A 22,310-nucleotide genomic window follows, 5' to 3' on the forward strand; every position below is an offset into this window, starting at 1 on the left:
TCAAATGGTCCTTTGCCATATGATGTGGCAAAGAAATGCCACTCTACACAGACACTGGAATCGCACTCATGAAAAGATATGTTTTCAAAATACTTTTGGTATCTCTAGTGGGCTGCAGCACCATCTGAGAAATGTACTTGGGTGTCTATGACAATGGGACATCGTGAAGTTAACGAAATTATGGAGGAAAAGATGAAACCAAATAGTATCATGTGTAAGGCATTCTGATATGATGATAAATGAAATTTGAGCAACTGTAAGGGTTTCTGGATGTCTATAATAAACAACAAATGGATGAATGGTGGCCCGTGCATTGTTCCAGTGAAACCCCTGGACCTCATCCTGTAGACAAATGCAAAATTCTCTGCAACATCATGTATAATGAAGTATTCACTGTCACAAAGTTTCTCTTCAGATGTTGCAGAAATTCAAACTGTTAGGTGGCTACAGAGGAGTGCAGAAGGAGCTTTTCTTAATTTTTCGATGAGGTTTTCCTAGAAGCTTTCCATAGAAGTCAGACATATCTGGAGAGTTATTTTATCTGTAGATGTCAACAATTTGTACATTATTTCATCAGTTCAATTTTTGTCAAGCAATTCTCCTTGTATGTCATTAAAGAATATTAACTTGGGTAGTTCTCTATATGTTGACATATAACACTTTGGCTCCATGGGATTACAAATGATCTGAGCAAGACAGCGTTTGTACATGTTGACAATCAGCAAAATGTGTCAACTCTTTCAGTCTCAAACCTTTCAACATGACACCTCCAAATTTTCGTGAATACTGCATTTTTGTAAATACTGCAAACACACATACTGTGGTTACTGGGTCATAACTGGAAAAATTTGGATAAAGCTACTTTTATCTTCGAATGCTTGACACAGCTCATTCATGTTTCCCAACGGCAGCTTTTTTTGTTTATGAACCTTGGAACCATTCTCCTTGACAGAAACAAAATCCTTCTCCCTAGGTAAACAGTGGCTTATATCCTCTGAGTTGTAGAATTCTATGGCATGTTTCACATGTTCACTTAGGACACGTCTAGCTCTTGGATTAAGAGTTACTAAGATACCAAATTCTTTGAATAATTGTTTTGTTTTTCTCACTAAATAGTTTGAGGCTCCTAACTCATTTTCAATCCTCCAAAAGCTCCTAATCTTTGCAAGAAATGTTAATATCTGTATCTTCTTCCTATTTGTGGTGCTAGTACCGAATTTCTCTTTAAACTACATTATAGTTTCAGATTCCACATTTTTTTCACCCTCTACATTTTCTCGTATTAACTTTGGAATACCTCGACATCTTCTGAAACCTTTTCTGTGCGTATGTTTTCTTTCTCTCTGTCTTCTTTATCACTGGTGACTCACCAAGGGATACAGACTGTCATTTAATGCAACTAAATCATTATCTGTGGCTAAATATGTGTCTGACTCATCTGAGGATATATGCAGGTTTGCGATACCTATCAGTTTCAATGTAGTTGGTTCAGCCACAGGCCCTTTCTTCTGTGTCGATTTTTGCTAGACCTATCACATATTTAGTGGTCTGTCATTATGTCACTGATCTTATCAACCATCCACATTTGCACTTTGCCTATTACAAATGCTTGCTATTGGCCTGTTCATACTGCTCCCTTACTGTGCATTGCTATCACACCACCATTTCAACAGTTAACATGTTTTTCAGTACTTGATGTCATTTTGTTGCATTTGCAGACAATGTGTATTGCTTTACTGTATCACACAGATGTAGATATTAATTCATATCTTCTAATCTAAATGTCATCCCAACTTGATCTTTTACTGTGCTGTGCAGCATCATAAAGAAGCAAATACATTTTTTCAGAAATTTTCAAGGAGACACATTTTGAGATATTCAAGGTCAAAGATCAAGGCCCTTATCCACATTGTTTGAATGTGGTCATGTTGGATATAAAGCTTGTTCTTGGCCCTTTCCAAAATTACCTCATTCACGGGTCTGTCTCTACTAGAACAGCAGTTACGTTTTTGTCAGCGGTTTTTGTTGAATTTTCTGAGCATTTTTAAAAGTAACTATTTTTGTCGTGATCATGCTACAATTCTGAAATTCGGTGCACTTTTTGTTCTCAGCATTTGCAATGAACAAATCAAATGTGGTAAAAATCAGTTGGTTGGGTTCAAAATTGCACTTTTCTGTGTTCATTTGGCATGGAATGACCAAATCTAGCTGTATTGGAAAGCAAGGATCCCAATCATAAGAGGTTTGAGTCTTAGCTCTGACATTTTCTCCCAGGAATGTCATGTTAAATAATAGTGAAAAGAAGATCAAATTGAGGCAATTTTATGTTTTTAAGGTGTGACATGACATGCAGTGTGTAGTGGGTTTGGTCATTTTAAGTAACTTGTTGAAAAGCAGTTAAACGAAAATGGCAAATTTGATGTAATGGATGTTTTCCATGCCACTCAGACTGAGCATAAACATAACAATATTTGCTAAACATTGTTTAGATTTACTGTGGATACCAACAATGTTGCTCACTACAACAGTGTTGTTACAGACAGCAGATGTAATATTAAAAAAATGTAATACTGAGATATATACACTACTTTCTTTTGACAAATAAAAATATATAATCTAAGAATCAGTCATAAAATACCAGTTTTCTTTCTTTCCTCAAAGAGATTAATGACACATTAGTAGTTAATGAAGCTGTTGCCAACTACAAGATATAACATATACTAGTAACAGGGAGTCACCAGATTCATTCAAATCTGCACATCTAATCATTTCCAAATAATTGGTGCTAATTTTGCTAACATAAATTCTAATTTCACCAAAAATAGATGTTACATATTTAGATCTATAGTAATGGTTTACTAATGCCTAATGACAGTTATCATTTCTTCAATTAGTGAGTGCTGAAATCATCACATGTAATAACTGCATACATGCATAATGATACGCAAGCAAAATAAATCATTTTGATGACTACAAATTAGTTCACAGAATCAGAAATCAAGAATAACGAGTGACATCTAATGGATAAGTTGTGAAGAGGCCACCCAACATGCTTCAAAGGACAAGACAAATAACTGCTTCAGAATATTCTTAGGGTGAAAACTTGAGAAGTAATTCTGCTTACACAGAATAAAAACTAAATAGTTACAGAAAATTATGTCTACTGTTAATGACTCTATTGTACTCAACACAGGTAATATGACAACTGAAAATGAGGAGAAATATGCCAAGCAAACATGAGAAATACCTGAAGTGATAGTTGGAGCTTGACAAAATGGCGAAAAACAATGAGAAAGAAATAACAGAAAGAATAGCACACCTGGTGCAGCACAAGACAACATGTCAGGGACATGCGACAGATCAGCTGAATGATGGACTACCAGCCAAGTAAGTACATTACATAGCAATAACGAAATCATCAAGATCTTTAAGGTCTGAGAAAGAAAAACTGGTCAGTTTTATATTTTCATCCAACAATACATGAATTCATGCCAGCTTAACTTCCCCCTTGACAGTGGTTTACACACAACAAAAGGCTACTCTTAAATTTTATTTTAAAGACTTTTTTCATAAATCAGCATGCAATGTCATAAAAACACTTTTAATCTGTGTGATATTTCATTCAGAGGTTCACACACATACACAAAGGAAGAAAAAACAATTAAGAAATTACATAATGCATACCGGAAAAAAAATCTGTCATTTCCACAACTGGGGTAAATTTTTTGAGGCTCTCTATGTCAAAAAATAAGCTCCAAGGCAGCATGTCCTGTCTTCCAACATCTGTTGATTGCCAGTGATAAAGCTTTGGCCATGGAGGTAACACCTTCCAGGATAGGAATGACAACATATTAACAAAATGTGTGTAGTAAAAAAACAGGTACATGAAATACATACCATATACACATATTTCACACACAGGAAAAATGCTGAAACAACCAGAAAAATTGTCCAAAAAGACATGTCATTTTCCTCGAGAATGTTGCGAATCACAGAAAAGATCTAAAGAGATATGTTGATTCCAAGCATAACACATTATAGTTGTTAAGAGTTTTGTTGTACAGTCAGGTCCACATCCTGACGCAAGAAATTGTAAGAAGGGTTTGGATTGCTGATTCAGTCAGGAAGAGAGAAAATAAGTTACTAATTATTTAAGACATAAGACGGGACAAACAGTGATCTAACAATAGATAACGAAAAGTGTAGATATCTCAGGTCTCTACATCAGTTATTACTATCTCTACAGCAGTTAACAACAGACAAAGCCAAGTCATTTCCACGGGTTTTGTGACCGTATCACTTAAGTATAAATTGTTTAGACACAAATAAGTATAGAAAGCATGTGGAACTAAAGTTGCTGTGGTTTAGGAAGAAAGGAAGATGAAGGTTTAACATCCTGTGAATGATGAGATCATTAGAGACGTTAGTCATGTTTTGGACTGAAAAGGATTATGTCAGAAAGCATAGTGACTAATGATGATTAACGATGACATGAAACAGACAGTAATTATTATGGTAAGTGTGAATGTACAAAGATGTATGGATTCTACAGATCCCAGCATGCGAACGATGTGATACCATTCGTCAGCTCTGACTTGTGATGCAACTATGTTGCGTTATGTGATTTTATGGTTGCATGGAATATTTAAAGAGGGCCTTTTGCAGTGTGTAGTAATGCTCTCTAGTGTTGAACATTAATGTTCTGAAGTTGTGTTTGTCTAAAGAAAGTGTTTTGTAGTATGTGGTGGCAATGTCTAGTGTTGAATGTCGACATTACAAAATTGCTTTTGTTTCAAGAGGGCATTTTGTAGTATGTGGTGGTGCCTTCTAGTATTGAATGCTGTTATTACCAAGTTGCTATTCAATGTTGTTAGTGAGTGATTGGACTAGTGTAGTGTTGTTTGTCGGGCACTGTATATTACTCATTTGCTTTGTATTGCAACTGCATGTTTGGAGCTTTGTCGGTATTGTAGAGTTTCTTCTGTTTTGGTCAAGTAAAGTTTTTCATTACAGTTAAATCAGAGAGTTTTGGTTTTATGGTGTCGTGCACTTTGTTATAGCTAAATATTAAGTTTTCAATACATGTTTCTGGAATGATCTGTGCGTTCCACTATGAATGTTCACCCTTCAATAGAGTGTGCAATTGTCTGTACTTCCTGGCAGATTAAAACTGTGCTGAACCAGGAGTCGAACCTAGGACCTTTGCCTTTTGTGGGTAAGTGCACTACCAACTAAGCTATCCATGCTTGAATATCTCAGTTGGTACAGCACTTGCCCGTGAACGGTAAGGGTCCTATGTCTGAGTCCTGGTCTGACACACAGTGTTAACCTGCCAGGAAGTTTATAGTTGGATTTTCTTGGTATCATGAACTTTGTTCTAGATATATAAATCAAGTGCAGTTATCTATACCAGTTTTTGGAGCAAGCTGTGGTTTTGGGGAATCTTGTATTTCATTTGAGCTATATAGGTCAAATTAAAATTCCAATACCAGTTTGTTACAGATTTATTTGCATGTCGGTATCATTGAATTCAGTTTATCTATTCAGGTCCACTGAAGTTGGCAGTACTAATGGATTTGTGTATTTCATGTAATGTAAGCTTTCTAAATTTTTGGGTAAGTTTCAGTTTTGGTATGTATTTCACATGAGGAATGTCATCTATCTTGTTGGTCCTCCCCCAAAACTCCCTAACTGCTGAGGTTGCCTTGTTAATTTCTTCTTCGTCTTTTAATTATTTTGGTTACATTTCATATAACGAGATCATTTTCATCTGTTCAAGTCTTGACTGTGACATCGTGATCATCATATAGCATATGGGTGAAACTGTCGTGTCCATCACTTTGATGACACAACGGGTCAAAGCTGATGGCTGGTATCTGTATTGGTATTTCCAATGAGTGGTCGCAAATGTAAACACTAGACTCTTGCTAATCTGGCCCTCAGAAATCCGGCACATATCCAAAAACATGTGCACACTGAATTATTGTGTGCAACAATGCTTACTTAAACAACGCTTTATATACCGTATTTGAAATTGTAGCTTTCTTTACAGTTCAGAAACATGTCCTCTAAAAGGAAACACATTATGCTAGATCTCAAGCAGAAACTCAAAATTTTAGATAAGTTAAACCAACGCTCTTCGCAGAAAGCCATTGTTGCTGAGTTCACTGTTGGACGAGTAACTATTTATGACATCAAAAAGAAAGTAGATGTTATTCAACAGTACTCAACACTAATGGATAGTGAGTTGGGAAAATGGAAGGTTATGCGAAAGAGTGAGAATGAAGAACTGGACGTAGCTGTTTATAGATGGTTCATACAACAACGCAGTAAAGGAATTCATCAGTGGCCCGATTATAAAAGAAAAAGCAGCTGCATTTAACAAACAACTTGGTGGTAGTAACTTGTTTGCAGCAAGTGAAAGTTTTCAATCAAACTGAAAAAAAACGACATGGCATTCGGCAGCTGACAGTCACCAGGGACAGTTGCTCAGCTAATGATAAAGATGCTGATGAGTTTGTACGCAAGATAAGGAAGATAATAGAGGAAGAAGATTTAACTGCTGATGGATTGTATAATGCTGATGAAACAGGACTCTTTTACACGATGCTTCCTTCAAAACCATTAGCTGCCAAGAACGAGAAGGAAGCTCGTGGTTACAAGCAACGGAAACAGTGCATAACATTAATGGCATGTTACAATGCAAATGGAAGTCATAAACAACCGCTTATGGTGATTGGAAAATCCCAACATCCACATTGTTTTCAACACACTGACATAAATACTCTACCAGTGCAGTATTGCCCTTTGAAGAAAGCGTGGATGGACAAATATTCTGTCAGTGGTTCCATGAAATGTATGTACCAGCAGTGAGAAAAGAGCTAAAGAAGAAAAAGCCTCCACTGAAAGCTATCCTTACAATTGACAATGCTCCCAGTCATCCTTCAGATGTTTCTCTAAAGTCCGGTGGTATACATGTACAAGCACTCTTTCTCGCACCCAATGTGACAGCCCTAATTCCGCCCATAGACCAGGGAAGTTTGGAACCAGTTAAATGTCATTATCGACATTCACTTCTCATCTCCTTGCTGAACGAAAGTGAAAATGATTCTATCAAGACTATGCTGAAGGCATGGAAAGCAATTAACATATGTGGTGATGTTTTCCAAGCAGCCAAAGCATGGGATAAAGTGGAGAGCGCTACCATAATAAAGAGTTGGAGAAAATTGTGGCCACCAATTGTTGCAGAGTTGAATCCAGTAGTGAGTGACAGCGATGAGCCAGTCAATTCAGAATTATCAATTACTTTGTACACTGACATGTTCCACAACCTTCCAGGAGGAGGAGAAATTGATGATGAAGATGTTCTTAAGTGGCAGAATGAGGAAAACTGTGACATGGATCAAACTTTAACAGATGAAGAAATAATCAAAAGCGTGCACGAAAGTAATGATGAAACTGATGAAGAAGAGGACATAGGAGGAGAGAACATGAAGATTTCTCACACTGCTGGTGCTGAAGCTGTCGAGGTCTTCCTGGAGTACATTACGCAGCAACAAGAGACATGCAGTACCGATGTAATGCTTGTAAAGCAGTAGCGTTATAAAGCATGCCACTGTTGCATATCAACATTGTGACAGTTAAAAATTAGGGACATATTTCATACTGAGTGATACGACTGTATAATTATGTGCAGTATACACTCAAGGACTAAGTTTTCTGACCGAGCGAGGTGGCGCAGTGGTTAGACACTGGACTCTCATTCGGGAAGACGACGGTTCAATCCCGTGTCCGGCCATCCTGATTTAGGTTTTCCGTGATTTCCCTAAATCGCTCCAGGCAAATGCCGGGACGGTTCCTTTCAAAGGGCACGGCCGACTTCCTTCCCCGTCCTTCCCTAATCCGATGAGACCGATGACCTCGCCGTCTGGTCTCCTTCCCCGAAACAACCAACCAACTAAGTTTTCTTTGAAAATTAATGTACACACATAAAAAAAAAAGTTTTGCATTATTCCGGTTCCCAGAACTCCTGAAGATAGATGTTGACTATGGATACTGTATCGCAGACACAGTCCCTTTGACTGTTCAGAGATGTCACTAAACCAGCCCAAAGATGTAAACAACCATGCATGAGCAGCACCTGTGAGACGGAGTGGGTCCAACAGCCGATCAGTTCCAGTGATTCCATCAGGAAGGAGCTACATGGCTCGTGTTGTCTGTAGTTCAACCATGCCTAGATGGTCAATACCATGGTTCAATCACGTCCGCATTGTTACTTTGTGCCAGGAAGGGCTTTCAACAAGGGGAGTGTCCAGGCGTCTGGGAGTGAACCAAAGCGATGTTGTTCGGACTTGGAGGAGATACAGAGATACTAAAACTGTTGATGACATGCCTCGTTCAGGCTGCCCAAGGGCTACTGCTGCAGTGTATGACTGCTACCTATGGATTGTGGCTTGGAAGAACCCTAACAGCAACACCACCATGTTGAATAATGGTTTTCGTGCAGCCACAGGACGTCATGTTATGACTCAAACTGGGTGCAATAGGATGCATGATGCGCACCTTCATTCCCGACGTCCATGGTGAGGTCCATCTTTGCAACGACGACACCATGCAGCGAGGTACAGATGGGCCCAACAACATGCCGAATTGACCGTTCAGGATTGGCATCATGTTCTTTTCACCAAAGAGTGTCGCATATGCCTTCAACTAGACAATCATTGGAGACATGTTTGGAGGCAACCCGGTCAGACACACAATCCAGCGAGTGCAGCAAGGTGGAGATTCTCTGCTGTTTTGGGGTGACATTATGTGGGGCCAATGTACGCCGCTGATGATCATGGAAGGCGCCGTAATGTCTGTATGATACGTGAATACCATCTTCTGACCGATAGTGCAACCATATCGACTGCATATTGGCGAGACATTCGTCTTCATGGACGACAATTCACACCCCAATCGTGCACATCTTGTGAATGACTTCCTTCAGGATGACAACATTGTTTGCTAGAGTGGCCAGCATGTTCTCCAAACACGAACCCTATCGATCATGCCTGGGATAGATTGAAAAGGGCTGTTTATGGACGACGTGACCCACCAACCACTCTGAGGGCCTATGCCGAATCACCATTGAGGAGTGGACGATCTGGACCAACAGTGCCTTGATGAACTTGTGGATAGTATGCCATGACAAATAAAGGCCTGCATCAATGCAAGTAGATGTGCTACTGGGTATAAGAGGTAAGGTGTGTACAGCAATCTGGACCACCACCTCTGAAGGTCTCGCTGTATGGTGGTACAACATCTAATGTGTGGTTTTCATCAGCAATAAAAAGGGTGCAAATGATGTTTACATTGATCTCCACCAATTTTCTGTACAGGTTCCAGAACTCTCGGAAACTTTTTTTGATGTGTGTGTTTTTGGATTTAATAAAGTCTATCCTCTGTTTTAAAATTGTATCCTTCGGTTTATAAAGTACAGTATACTATATCCCCTATGTTTCCAATATAAATGAATAAATTTCAGACACCCAATAGTCTGGCACTACTACTAATCCAGGAGCCATGTGTGCCAGGAACGGCCGGATTAGTGAGAGTCTAGTGTATCTGGATGAAACACTTTCTCAAGATTTAAACTTATTGGGCAACAAAAGTTAGTTTTGGCCATGAATGTGACAAGTCATATGGCAGCAAATGCCAAGTTAACTTAACAGCCTACAACAATAAATGACTATCATATGTGGCACTGCAAGACACTAGTGCAGAACGTGATCTAAGTGTAGCAAACAGAAAAAACAAACCTAGTACTTTCATAATGCAAGCTGGAGCAGAAACTAATACAAGTTTTATGCCCACTAAGTGAGAAGCCAATGATAAAGTTAATTAATGACAGTGTTTCCCAATTAACTTAATGTTATAACTGTTTAATCTTTCATTCTAATCTAGAACTATGTGAACACTGTCTTATCAGGTTTCCAAAATATACAATGCAAATATTCTAGTAAAAAAACTACGGTCCATGCTGACACACATGAGGGGTCAATAGTTTAATCATCTAAGCACAAGGATCAGATGCTCGAGAGTGCTGAACCCTCCCTAATTCACAATGATGCACACAATACTATGAAGGGAAACTGAGAAGTTTGTCAGGGTACAGGACACTTTTGTAATTCAAGAACATTACAAAATTCCAATCAACTTTCATCTTACAACTTCTTCTAAGGAAATCTCTTTTGCATGCAAAAATTTGAGAAACTTTAAATCAAAACAATAAACTCTTGTTATTATGCGGACACTACATCGTGGCAGTTTTAGATGGGAAGTGTTTTGAACTATGGCTGCATAAGATACAGGTAGAGGATGGGCCTGAATTACCACTGCCAACCGCAGCAAATAGTTGTGCTGTAGCCATTACAACATGCAGTGTGTTATGGATTGCTTGTTTTCTTTTTCTTATTTTGAAATACATGAATAGACTAACGCTGGTACGAATGCAACTCTCATCACAACAAAGGGAATCCACAATCTCTGTGACTGGGGAAGCACACAACGCAGATAGAAGCAGTGCTTTATTCCTTTGCACAGCTCCTCTCCCCTGAGACAGTCCAAGTTCTCATTTGTTTACAGCAACGGTCAACTGCCACGATATACTGTCTGCGTAATATCTTAATACAGATACTGTACTCCTACGTATGATAAAACAAGTTGTCTTATTTTTCAGACCGACTGTAGTATGCACTTTATTATTGTATAGCCTCTCATTGTGAAGCTTCTATTTTTAACTGTACCATTTAAGCTGGTATAATTTCAGTCTCACTGCTGGATCCTCATTTAGACAATATCCTGTTCACAGTTATATTCACATCTTGTGTGTTTCTGTTACATTACATTACATTACTACTTGCTCCATACATCATGGATACGACATTTCGTAATGATGCGGGGCGTGTCAGTTTATTATAAGTTTTCTTTACACATTTTAACCCTGGATAGCTGATGCTAGTAGGAACCAATATTACTAATGTTCTGTAGATTGACAACGCACCATTTTTAAACTACGGAAACTTGGCGCCAAGCGCTCTGAATGGCTATGAGATTGCCATTCATCAGTTGACAGGCAGCGCTATGGTTGTCGGTTCACACATACAAATGTCCCTCACCCAACCACTGCCCAAATGTAATACACACACGTCAAATAGGTCTTGCTGTTTGTACTGCGGCCAATCAGAGAGCATAGCGGCAAGTTTCTGTAGATTAAAAATGGTGGGTTGTTGATCTACACAACATTAGTAATTTTGGTTCCTATTGGCATCAGCTATCCAGGGTTAAAATTTTGTGACACAATTTTTCTCCACCCTGTGTGTGTGTGACCCTAGATTTCTGTGGCAGCTTAATTCACCTCTTTCTTTGCCAAGGTCAGATTTAACCCAGAATAGTGAAGATCATCGTTTCTTCTAGTGCTGTTGCTATGCACTTCACTATTATTTTTGAATTGGGATGGGTTATTAATAACGAATTTCATAAGCGAAAATACGTATTGCGATGGTACTGTGAAATCCCGAGTTCCTTAAATAAATGTCTGCAAGGTGATCTTGGGTGGGCTCCAACTATTATTCTGATTACAAGCTTTTGTGCAATGAATATTTTTTCTCTTAATGACGAATTACCCCAAAACATGATGTCATATGAAAGCAGTGAATGAAAATAGGCATAATAGGCTAATTTACTAGTATGTTTATCATCAAAATTTGCAATACCCCTAATAGCATAAGTAGCTGAACCTAACCGCTTCAGTAGAGCACCGATGTGTTTCTTCCAATCAATTTCTCATCAATGCATGCACCCAGAAATTTTGAATAGCCTGCCTTCGCAACAAACTTCTGTTCAAATCAATGGTATATGCCATTTACTGTACAGAATTGTACATAGCGTGTTTTCTCAAAACTTAGTGAGAGTCCATTTGCAGAGAACCACTTAATAATTTTCTGGAAGATATTACTTACAATTTCCTCAGCTGATTCTTGTTTGTTGGGTGTGACTACTATGCTTATATCATCAGCAAAAAGAACTAGCACTGCACCTTATGAATACAGAGTGGCAAGTCATTAATATATATTAAGAACAATAAGGGATCCAAGACTGAACCCTGTGGGACACCATTCTTGATACCTCCCCAGTTACAGGACTCTGCTTGCTTTTGCAGACTACCTGTACTGTTAATTTCAACCTTCTGCATTCTTCCAGTTAAATATGAATGAAAACATTTGCGCATTGTCCCACTCATACCACAACACTTAAGCTTGTTGTTGTGGTCTTCAGTCCTGAGACTGGTTTGATGCAGCTCTCCATGCTACTACTTAAGCTTATCTAGAAGAATTTCACAATTCAAACAGTAAAACGCCTTTGAGAAATGACAAAAAATCCCAATGGGTGACGTGTACCACAATTTAGTTTAAGCTCTCACACACACACACACACACACACACACGTGCTTTTATATGTTGCTCTACACAAAATTTTGTTTAGTTTGTAAATTTTTCACATTATGACAGATTTTAACATATATGGCAACTCCTCCGCTCTCCATAGTATCTCTACTTACGTGTACTGAAAGCTTATATCCACCTAAATTTACCTTTTCCATATCTGAGACTATATGATGTTCAGACAGGCATAGTACATCTATTCCAACCGCAGTTTCTAAATCTTCTAAATAAACTTTATTTTTTAGTCCACTGATATCCTGATGCAATGTACTGACATTATTTTTCATTGGGCTTTCATGAGAATCTTGTGACATACTAACATTATCTTTCACTGTTCTTTTATGAGAACCTTGTGACGTTTTAAAATCTCTAGTACCTACCTGTCTGAGATCCTCATTAAGCTTAATTTCATTCAATGTTAAATCATTGTACACTGATCTTAGCCCAAAAAAGAGGTACTCTCATGAGTGTCAGTGCAGCCCCCCCTCTTTCAAAATTTTGCTATCATCCCAGCCAATCTACCCTTCTCTTTCCTATTGAGATGCAGGCCCTGTCTTGCGAAGTCCCACCTACCCACACCATCAACAGGAACCAAACCCATGCCTGACAAAGTAGCCGCTTGAAGCAGCTGATCTAGCTACATACTGACCCTCCTGACAGTTGTTCAATTGGGGCCGATCCTACTGTTTGAAAGGAGAAACCAAGGCAACATTTGTATTGTTTGTTGCAGATGCTACTTTTACCAGAACACTCCCAATGTTGTAGCCCTAATCCCTATCAATACTGTTTACCACTCCACCCACCACAACATGATCCTGCATTGTAAAACCTTTGCACAATGATCCTTTATCCTCTATCACTTGGCTAAGACATGCATTGGGCTTGAAAAACCTTGTGATCTGATTTCTGTCACCAAATTTTTTCTAAAGGATCTGGCACACATTTCTTCCATGTTAATAACAAAACTTTCCTCCGACTTTCTACTTTTTTTGAAACAGTTGGTTTTCTGGTCAAAGTCTGCTGAGTGCTGACTACATTTGCATCTATCTGAGCCTCTTCCTTAGTTAACTGAGGTAGAAAGGCAAATCTATTGTTTGTGCCAATGACAAAAACTGTCAGATTTTTTGTTTGTTTAGTTTGGTAACACCTGAAAATTCTTTAAATGTCATATTCGTCTCACATAGTAAGTTACAGTAGAGCAGTAGTTAGAAAGTTCTGTTCTTTGCTGGTAAGGTTGGCTGGCTCTCAGGACCAAGTTTACTTTGCTTCTCCACTGTAATACAAAACATTCTGCTGCAGGGAACATCTCATTGTAACATCAAATGTGTAGGCCTAGAACCACACTGCAGAGAATTTGAAGACACTTTTGAAGATTATAAGTATGAAATCTTGATTATGTCATTCTCTCTATAGGTCCAGCACTGTCCATAATAGTATACAGCAATTATAAATTCAATATTTCAAAAATATTTACGACATTTATACCAGTGTTTGCATGTATTGGGGTATCCAGACCCCATCACGTTGGTTATGAACCCAATAATTCGTTATGTAATTTGAACAACCAATAATTTTTCTTGATTATCAGTTCCTCTCTTTCTTGAATGCAATTACAACTATGGCCACCAACAAATTGTACTGTTCGTTATTAACACGTCAATCAAATACTAGGAGCAGGCTGGCAAGTATAAGACAAAACAGTTGCACGTTGGTAAATAATGAGCAATCTTTCATGACATCTGATATTAATTGCTGTGGATTATTCATGCTAACATGAAAAGGAAAATAAAATTATATTTCTGGGTGAAAATAATCATGTAACTATATAAATTGCAACAGAGTACGGTACGATACACAATACGTAAAAAATAATGTACACGCAAATGCTACGTGCTGTAAAAAAAAAATAAAAAAGTTCTTACCAGTTTCCAGTTCCCATGAGACTGCAACGTCTTCATAAGAACTGCCATTCGCATGTAAACATCTCGGCGCAAATTGAATCCTTCCGGTGGATTCACGTCATACAAAATGTACCTAAAAACATGATACGCGATAGAATTTTTTTAAATATCGCAGATACAGTTTCATAACACTTAACACAAAAATTTTTACTCTACCTGTCAGTGTTCCAAACGTTCCTTGGGTGACAGGAATTACTACCATCCTCCTCCGAAACACAGAACTGTGGCGTTTCGCTCAAGACACTAAATGATGTCGTAACAATTAAAACTTCGAAATAAATCGTTAACAATACTCGTCCACGTATTGAAACTTCCATTGCCGACAGACAAGCTAATGACGCTCCATTGTTTGACACTTGCAACAGCGTTCCGTACACCGCGACCCGTCAGAATCAACACAAACACAACACATACCGGTGGAATCTGGGCAAGCATGTCGACTATCGCCCTCATAATCGATTGTACTACAGTATCCTTAATGGCCAGAAATGTGTATATAAGAGGTTCCACAAGCCACAAAAACGTGCAGCGAGTGTAAATATCGAAATTATTTTTACGCTCCCTCCTTGAGTACTGTTCACATGGTGTTGTAGAAAATATTTACGTAGTTTAATGTTTTTCAGTTACCACAGATATATACACTATACCAAATAAATCTTGAGTGACCAGCTATCGAAATAGAAAATTTTGTCTTTGACCTTGCCTATCACCAGCAGTATCCTCCTCATTTTGACTTAGTTTTAACGAAGGTCACAATCTGCAGCATTGTCCCCAGAACAAACAGTGACTTGAACCAGAGGCTACGACGATCCTGTGACGAAACTAGACTGTGACTTCCTAAATTTGCACCATAGGTCTGGAAGTTGTATGGTCTCACTAAATCGATCACGTGACCACTACACACCAGATGCAGCTACCCAAGTAGCTGACTGTGTGTGGGGTGCACACAAGGTTTTATATATATGACGACCCTCCATCCAATCCAGATAACGATAGTTGCATCACAGTAAGATCGAAGGAAATGCTTCCTGTAGGTGAGAGTATAGGGAAACAGGATATGAAGGTAGTGTATTTGTTGCAGTAGACAAGAAACTCAAATCCTTTGAGACAGAAGTCGAAGCTGTATGTGAGATTCAAGATTCAGTATCAAGGGTGGGAAAAAATTATAATAGGCTCCTTCTATCAACCACCATATTCTCCTACTGATATAACCGATAACTATAGACAAAACATCAGTTTGCTTGTACATAAGTTCCCTAATGATACTGTAATCAGCGGAGGAGATTTTTATCGTCCAACAACTAATTGGGATAATTATTGTTTTCTTAGTGATAGGCATATCAAGTTAGTGTGTAAAACGTTACTAAATGCCTCCTTTGAAAACTACATAGAACAAATAGTTCATAACTGCTCTCTTCACTAAGCACTACAGCAACAGTGAATGCCAAACCACAAAGGGCCACTAAAACGACCAGAAAAATTTATATGGTCAGCAAACATGACAGAGAAACAGTAGTGTCATACCTCAATCAGAAAGCTAAAACTTTTAGTTCGGTACAGGAACACGTAGAGGAACTTTGGCTGAAGTTTAAAAGAATAGGTGATCGTGCACTGGATAGATATGTGCCCAGCAGGACAGTTCATAATGGAACAGTTCCTCCATGGTATATAGTCACTGTAAAGAAACTTCTAAAGAAACAGAGGCTACTGCATAATATGTAAAACGAAGCATAGGGTTGTAAGCAGAGATACTGAATGAAAGACGTTTGGTCAAGTAAGCAATGCATGAAGCTTTCAGTGGCTACTGCAGTGGAATTTTATCAGATGATCTTTCATGAAACCCAATGAAATTCTGCTCATGTGTAAAGGCTGTTAGAGGCACCAGGCACTGAAGTTAGTGTCCAACCCCTCTTGGACGAAACTGAAACTGGAGTTGAGAGTAGCTAAGCAAAAGCAGAAATGCTCAACTCTGTTTTCAAACGTTCCTCAGGAAAGGAAACCCTAGGAGTACTGCCCAAAGTTAATTCTCATACTAGTGAAAAGTCGAGTGAAATAGATATTAGTGTCAGTGGGGTTGAGATGTAGTTGAAATAGTTAAAGCTGAAGAAAGCTAAAGGGCCTGATGGAATCCCTATCAGATTCTATAGCCAATTCGCAGCCGAGATAGCCCCTCTGTTACCTATAATCCTTCAAACAAAACACTGTGCCCAGTAATTGGAAGAAAGCACAGGTCACACCTGCCTACAAGAAGGGTAGCAGAAGTGATACACAAAACTAATGTCCAATGTTTTCTACAACCGTTTGTTGTAGAATCTTAGAACATATTTTGAGCTTAAACATAATGAAGTATCTCGAACAGAACGACCTCCTCCAAACCAGTTTGCACGGATTTCGAAAACACAGCTCATGTGAAACCCAATTTACACTCTCCTCAGATGACATCCTGAAAGCCATGGATCAAGACAGGTAGCTGCAGTATTTTTAGATTTACGAAGAGTATTTGACTCAGTACCATACATACATTTATTATCAGAAGCAGGATCACGTGTGGCATCAGACGAAATATATGACTGGATTGAGGATTTCTTTGTAGGTAGACAAAGCATGTTATCTTAGATGGAAAGTCATCGACAGATGTAGAACTAACTTCGCATGGATCTCAGGGAAGCATGTTGCATCTCTTACTGTTTATGTTGTATGTTAACGATCTCGTGGACAATATTAGTAGTAACTTCAGCCTTTTCGCAGATGATGCAGTTATCTACAACGAAATACCGTCTGAACGAAACTGTTCAAATATTCAGTCAGCTCAAGATAACATTTCAAAGTGGTGCAATGATTGGCAGCTTGCTTTAAATATTCAAAAATGTAAAACTGTGTACTTGAAAAAAAAACATAATATCCTATGAATATATTAGTGAGTCACAGTTGGAATCTGTTGTCTCATATAAATATTTGGGTGTAAAACTTAGTAGAGATAGCAAGTGGAATGATCACGCAGGCACAGCAGTGGGTAAGGCAGGTAGCAGACTTTAGTTTATTGGTAGACTATAGGGAAATGCAACCAGTCCACAAAGGAACTGGCTTACAAACCACTTGTGCAACCCATCCTAGAATATTGCCTATGTGTGTGGGACCCATACGAAATTAGACTAGCAGGTGATATTTTACATTTGCAGAGAAGGGCAGCATGAATGATCACAGGTTTACATGGCACACGGGAGAGTATTACTGAGATGTTGAAAGAACTGAACTGGTAAATTCTTGAAGACACATAGAAACTGTTCTGGAAAAGTCTACTAAGAAATATTACGGTATATTGATAATTTTTACTTATGGACCGTCTCATAGCAACTGAATAAAACACAATTTTAGTGCCATACGCGTTGCGCCTTTATTTTCTGCAAGGCATCATCAGTGGCAGGTTGCGTGGACAATTTCTTACATATTACGCTCCTGTTGCATTTTTGGTGTTCTTCTTCTTCTTATGAACGCCAATTTGCGGTTTTTTCCACATTCCACAGCACTGTGCACTGAACGCTTGTTTTAATACAATGTGTGCATCTTGTACTTTATCTCTGGATGTATTAATTTTGATGCAGTTTCCCAGTGCTCTTGCATTAAAAAATATAAATAACACAGTTTCAGTAGCTCAATTTTCCAATAATTCAGAGTTTAGCTTAGAAGAATAATTTACAAGGATTATGTTTTTGCTTCAAGATTCCTTTCACTGGGTAAAAGGAATGATCTATCAGAAACGACTTGAGTATTTTCAAAGGGGTATTTATATTGTTGCTGTTTTTAGATTAGATTAGATTAGATTTACTTTCATTCCAATTGATCCGTAGTGAGGAGGTCCTCCAGGATGTGGAACATGTCAGAAAAACAACAATACATGACAAATATTTAAACTAAAACAAATAAGCTAATGTACCATTCCACAGGTCCCAAGTGGAATGATCGTCATTTTTTAATGAACACTAAGAGTCATTTTACAAATACTATTGCACTGAAATTAAAATAAAAAAGTTTTATATTTATTTATAAGGTAAGAAACATGTAATACAACTACTGTAATACTTATTTACAATGAACACATTACTGCACTGAAATGGTGCAGAAGTTAGATTATACTTACACACACACACACACACACACACACACACACACACACACACACACACACACACACACAAATTTTCAGTGAACACATTACTGCACTCAAATTCTGCAGAAGTTATGTTGTACTTATATACAAATCAGTTGGTTTTCCTCAGAAATTCATCAATGGAGTAGAAGGAGTTGGCCACCAATAAATCCTTTAGGCTTCTCTTAAACTGAATTTCATTGGTTGTTAAGCTTTTTATGGCTGCTGGCAAGTTATTGAAAATGTGTGTTCCTGAATAATGCACACCTTTTTGTACAATACTAAGTGACTTTAAATCCTTGTGAAGATTATTCTTATTTCTAGTATTGATTCCATGAATTGAGCTGTTGGTTTGAAAAAGTGATATGTTTTTAATGACAAATTTCATTAAGGAATAAATATATTGGGAAGCTGTAGTTAGTATCCCTAGTTCCCTAAACAGGCTTCTGCAGGATGTTCTTGAGTTCACACCACATATAATTCTTACTGCACGTTTTTGTGCCCGGAAAACTTTAGCTTGGCTTGATGAATTACCCCAGAAAATAATCCCATATGACATTATGGAATGAAAGTAAGCATAGTATGCCAGCTTTTTCATTTTTATATCCCCTATGTCTGACAAAATTCGCATTGCAAACAGAGATTTGTTAAGACGCTTCAGCAGTTCTGTGGTGTGCTCCTCCCAGTTGAATTTATTATCAAGCTGTAATCCCAAAAATTTAACACCGTCCACTTCTTCTATCTTCTTGTCATCATATGTTAGACATATACTCTTGGGACACCCCTTACAAGTTCTGAACTGCATGTAGTGTGTTTTTTCAAAGTTTAGTGACAAAGAATTGGCTAGGAACCAGTGATTAATGTCTACAAATATTTTATTGGCTGATCTTTCTAAGACTACACTTGATTTGCTATTTATTGCAATGTTTGTATCATCAGCAAACAAAACAAACTTGGCATCTGGTAATGTTACTGATGAAAGGTCATTGATATACACAAGAAAAAGTAAGGGCCCCAAAATGGAACCTTGTGGGACCCCACATGTAATTAGTTCCCAGTTGGATGATGCCTGATAGCTTGATACATGTCTCTTTCCTAATAACACCCTTTGTTTCCTGCCAGAGATATAAGATTTGAACCATTTTGCAGCATTTCCTGTTACACTATAATATTCTAGTTTACTTAAAAGGATATTGTGATTTACACAGTCAAATGCCTTTGACAGATCACAAAATATACCAGTTGCCTGCAATTTTTTGTCTAATGAATTAAGTACATTTTCACTGTAAGTGTAGATAGCCTTCTCAATATCAGAACCTTTTAGAAATCCAAACTGTGACTTTGACAGTATGTTATTTGAGATAAGATGGTTATAAAGACGACTGTACATTACTTTTTCGAAAATTTTTGAGAATGCTGGCAACAGTGAAATTGGACGGAAATTTGATGCTATTTCTTTATCTCCCTTCTTAAACAGTGGCTTAACTTCAGCATATTTCAGCCATTCGGGAAATATTCCACTGATAAACGACTGGTTACACAGATAGCTTAATATGTTACTTAGCTCAGAGTCACATTCTTTAATTAACTTTGTTGATATTTCATCATACCCACTAGATGTTTTTGATTTTAAAGATTTTATGATGGACATTATTTCTGTTGGGGTAGTGAGGGTCAAATTCATATTATGGAAGTTACTTGAAATGTCTGGTCTAAGGTAATCCATAGCAGCATCTACCGAACCTGACAACCCCATCTTTTCAGTAACAGTTATAAAATGTTTGTTAAAAAGTTCTGCAACACTATACACATCTGTCACCAATGCATCATTTATTCTTAATGCTATTTGTTCCTCTTCATGTCTGGTTCTACCGGTCTCCTCCTTCACTATATCCCATATTGTCTTTATTTTGTTATCTGATATGACTATCTTTTCCTTGTAATATATTTGCTTTGACATCCGTATTACAGTCTTTAATATTTTGCAGTATTTCTTATAATGTGCTATAGCATCAACATTGGAAATGTTTCGGATTGACAGATACAGTTTTCTTTTTGTTTTACAAGATACCCCTATTCCTCGAGTAATCCATGGCTTCTTTGTAGACTTTGCTCTAACCTTGGTAAGTTTTGGGGGAAAGCAGTGTTCAAATAAGGTAAGCACTTTATTAGCAAAAATGTTATATTTTTCATTCATGCCATGAGCACTGTAAACATCAGTCCAGTGAATGTCTCTGAGGAGTGTCCTAAAATAATCAATTTTTGGCTTACTGATTACCCTCTTGAGCTCAGATTTAACAGATTTTATATCCTGTTCAGTATTAACATTTAACAGAAGGAACTGCATGTCATGGTCTGAGAGGCCATTGACTATTGGTTTTGTAATATAATTTTGTTCATTTGACTTTTCTATAAAGATATTATCAATGGCTGTTTGTGAGCAAGTGGTTATCCTAGAGGGGAACTTTACTGTGGGAATTAAGTTGAATGATAGTGTTACTAACTCAAATAGGTTCTTATTGGGAGAGTCTTTAAGGAAATCTACATTGAAATCACCAGCAACCACTATTTCTTTGTTTTTGGTTGTTAAATGGGCCAGTACAGCTTCAAGGTGGTTTACAAACAGATTAAAGTTACCTGCAGGTGCTCGATATACACTTAATATTATGAAAGATTTTTTGTGAAAATCTAATTCTGTTGCACATGCTTCCATATGCTGTTCTAGGCAAAATTTATGAATCTCTATGTTCTTAAATTTATGACAGTTCCTGATGAATGTGGCAACTCCTCCTTTCTCCATTTCTGATCTACAATAGTGAGATGCTAACCTAAACCCTGTAACACTTAAAAGTTCTATACCAGTGGTCACATGATGTTCAGAGAGGCAGATTATGTCAGCTGGGTTTGAAGACTCTAATTCATCTATGCAGATAGTTAATTCATTAATTTTATTTCTCAGTCCTCGAATATTTTGATGCAATAAAGATAGCTGACATTTCACATTGACTGACTTAAAATTGGATGGAGTTAAAATATCTGCTGACAGTTGAAAATTCTTAACCAATGGCTGTTTATGTTGATGTAATAAGCTGGAATTATGTTTTTTGATTTCTTTCTCAAACTGAAGGTTTGTCTCAGTTCTAACCTCTCTTAAAATTTGTTTTCTTTCTGTCCTCCCTACCCTAAAAAAGGGTCTTTTCTGAATCCTATAACCACTGGTATTTTACCACTCATGACAGTGCCTCCCCCCTTTAACTTTCCTGCTATTTCCCCAGCCAATTTACCCTTCCCCTTCCTGTTGAGGTGAAGGCCATGCCTAGTATAATCCCACCTACTGACAGAATCAACATGAACCACACCAATGTGTGACCCCGCACCCGACATGAGCAGCCGTTCCAGCTCCAAATTAACTCTCTTGACAGAAGAGTTCAAATGAGGTCGGTCATGGCGCCCAAGAACAGATACAAACTCAACACTGGTATGCCTCGATGCTGATGCAATCTTCGCCAGGTCACACTCTATGCTGTACCCAGGATCTCTGTCAATACTGTTACCTGCCCCACCCACTATAACCACGGTGTCTTCCTTAGTGAAATCTTTGCAAAGTGATCCTAAATCCTCTGTCACCTGCTCCAGACCAGCACTAGGTTTAAAAAAATTGGTGACCTGGTATTCTGATCCTAGTTCATCCTGCAAGAGTTGGCCAACACCTCTTCC

At 38.0% G+C, this 22,310-nt stretch overlaps 1 protein-coding gene across 4 annotated transcripts in view; it reads right to left on the minus strand.

Annotated features, from left to right (window-relative positions):
• The window catches only part of LOC124722008 (GDP-fucose protein O-fucosyltransferase 2-like), a 97,686-nt gene extending 82,819 nt beyond the window's left edge, over window positions 1-14,867 (minus strand). For all 4 annotated transcript variants that reach the window (XM_047247184.1, XM_047247182.1, XM_047247183.1 and 1 more), the window contains exons 1-3: window positions 14,603-14,867; window positions 14,408-14,519; window positions 3,685-3,826 (exon numbers count right to left, since the gene is read on the minus strand). In XM_047247184.1, coding sequence (XP_047103140.1) covers window positions 3,685-3,826; window positions 14,408-14,519; window positions 14,603-14,763 — 415 coding nt within the window. In that variant the 5' untranslated portion in view covers window positions 14,764-14,867. The remainder of the gene's footprint in view (window positions 1-3,684; window positions 3,827-14,407; window positions 14,520-14,602) is intronic.
• Window positions 14,868-22,310: the final 7,443 nt, after the last annotated feature.

Source organism: Schistocerca piceifrons, chromosome X, assembly GCF_021461385.2.
Source record: "Schistocerca piceifrons isolate TAMUIC-IGC-003096 chromosome X, iqSchPice1.1, whole genome shotgun sequence".
NCBI classification, from domain to species: Eukaryota; Metazoa; Arthropoda; class Insecta; order Orthoptera; family Acrididae; genus Schistocerca; species Schistocerca piceifrons.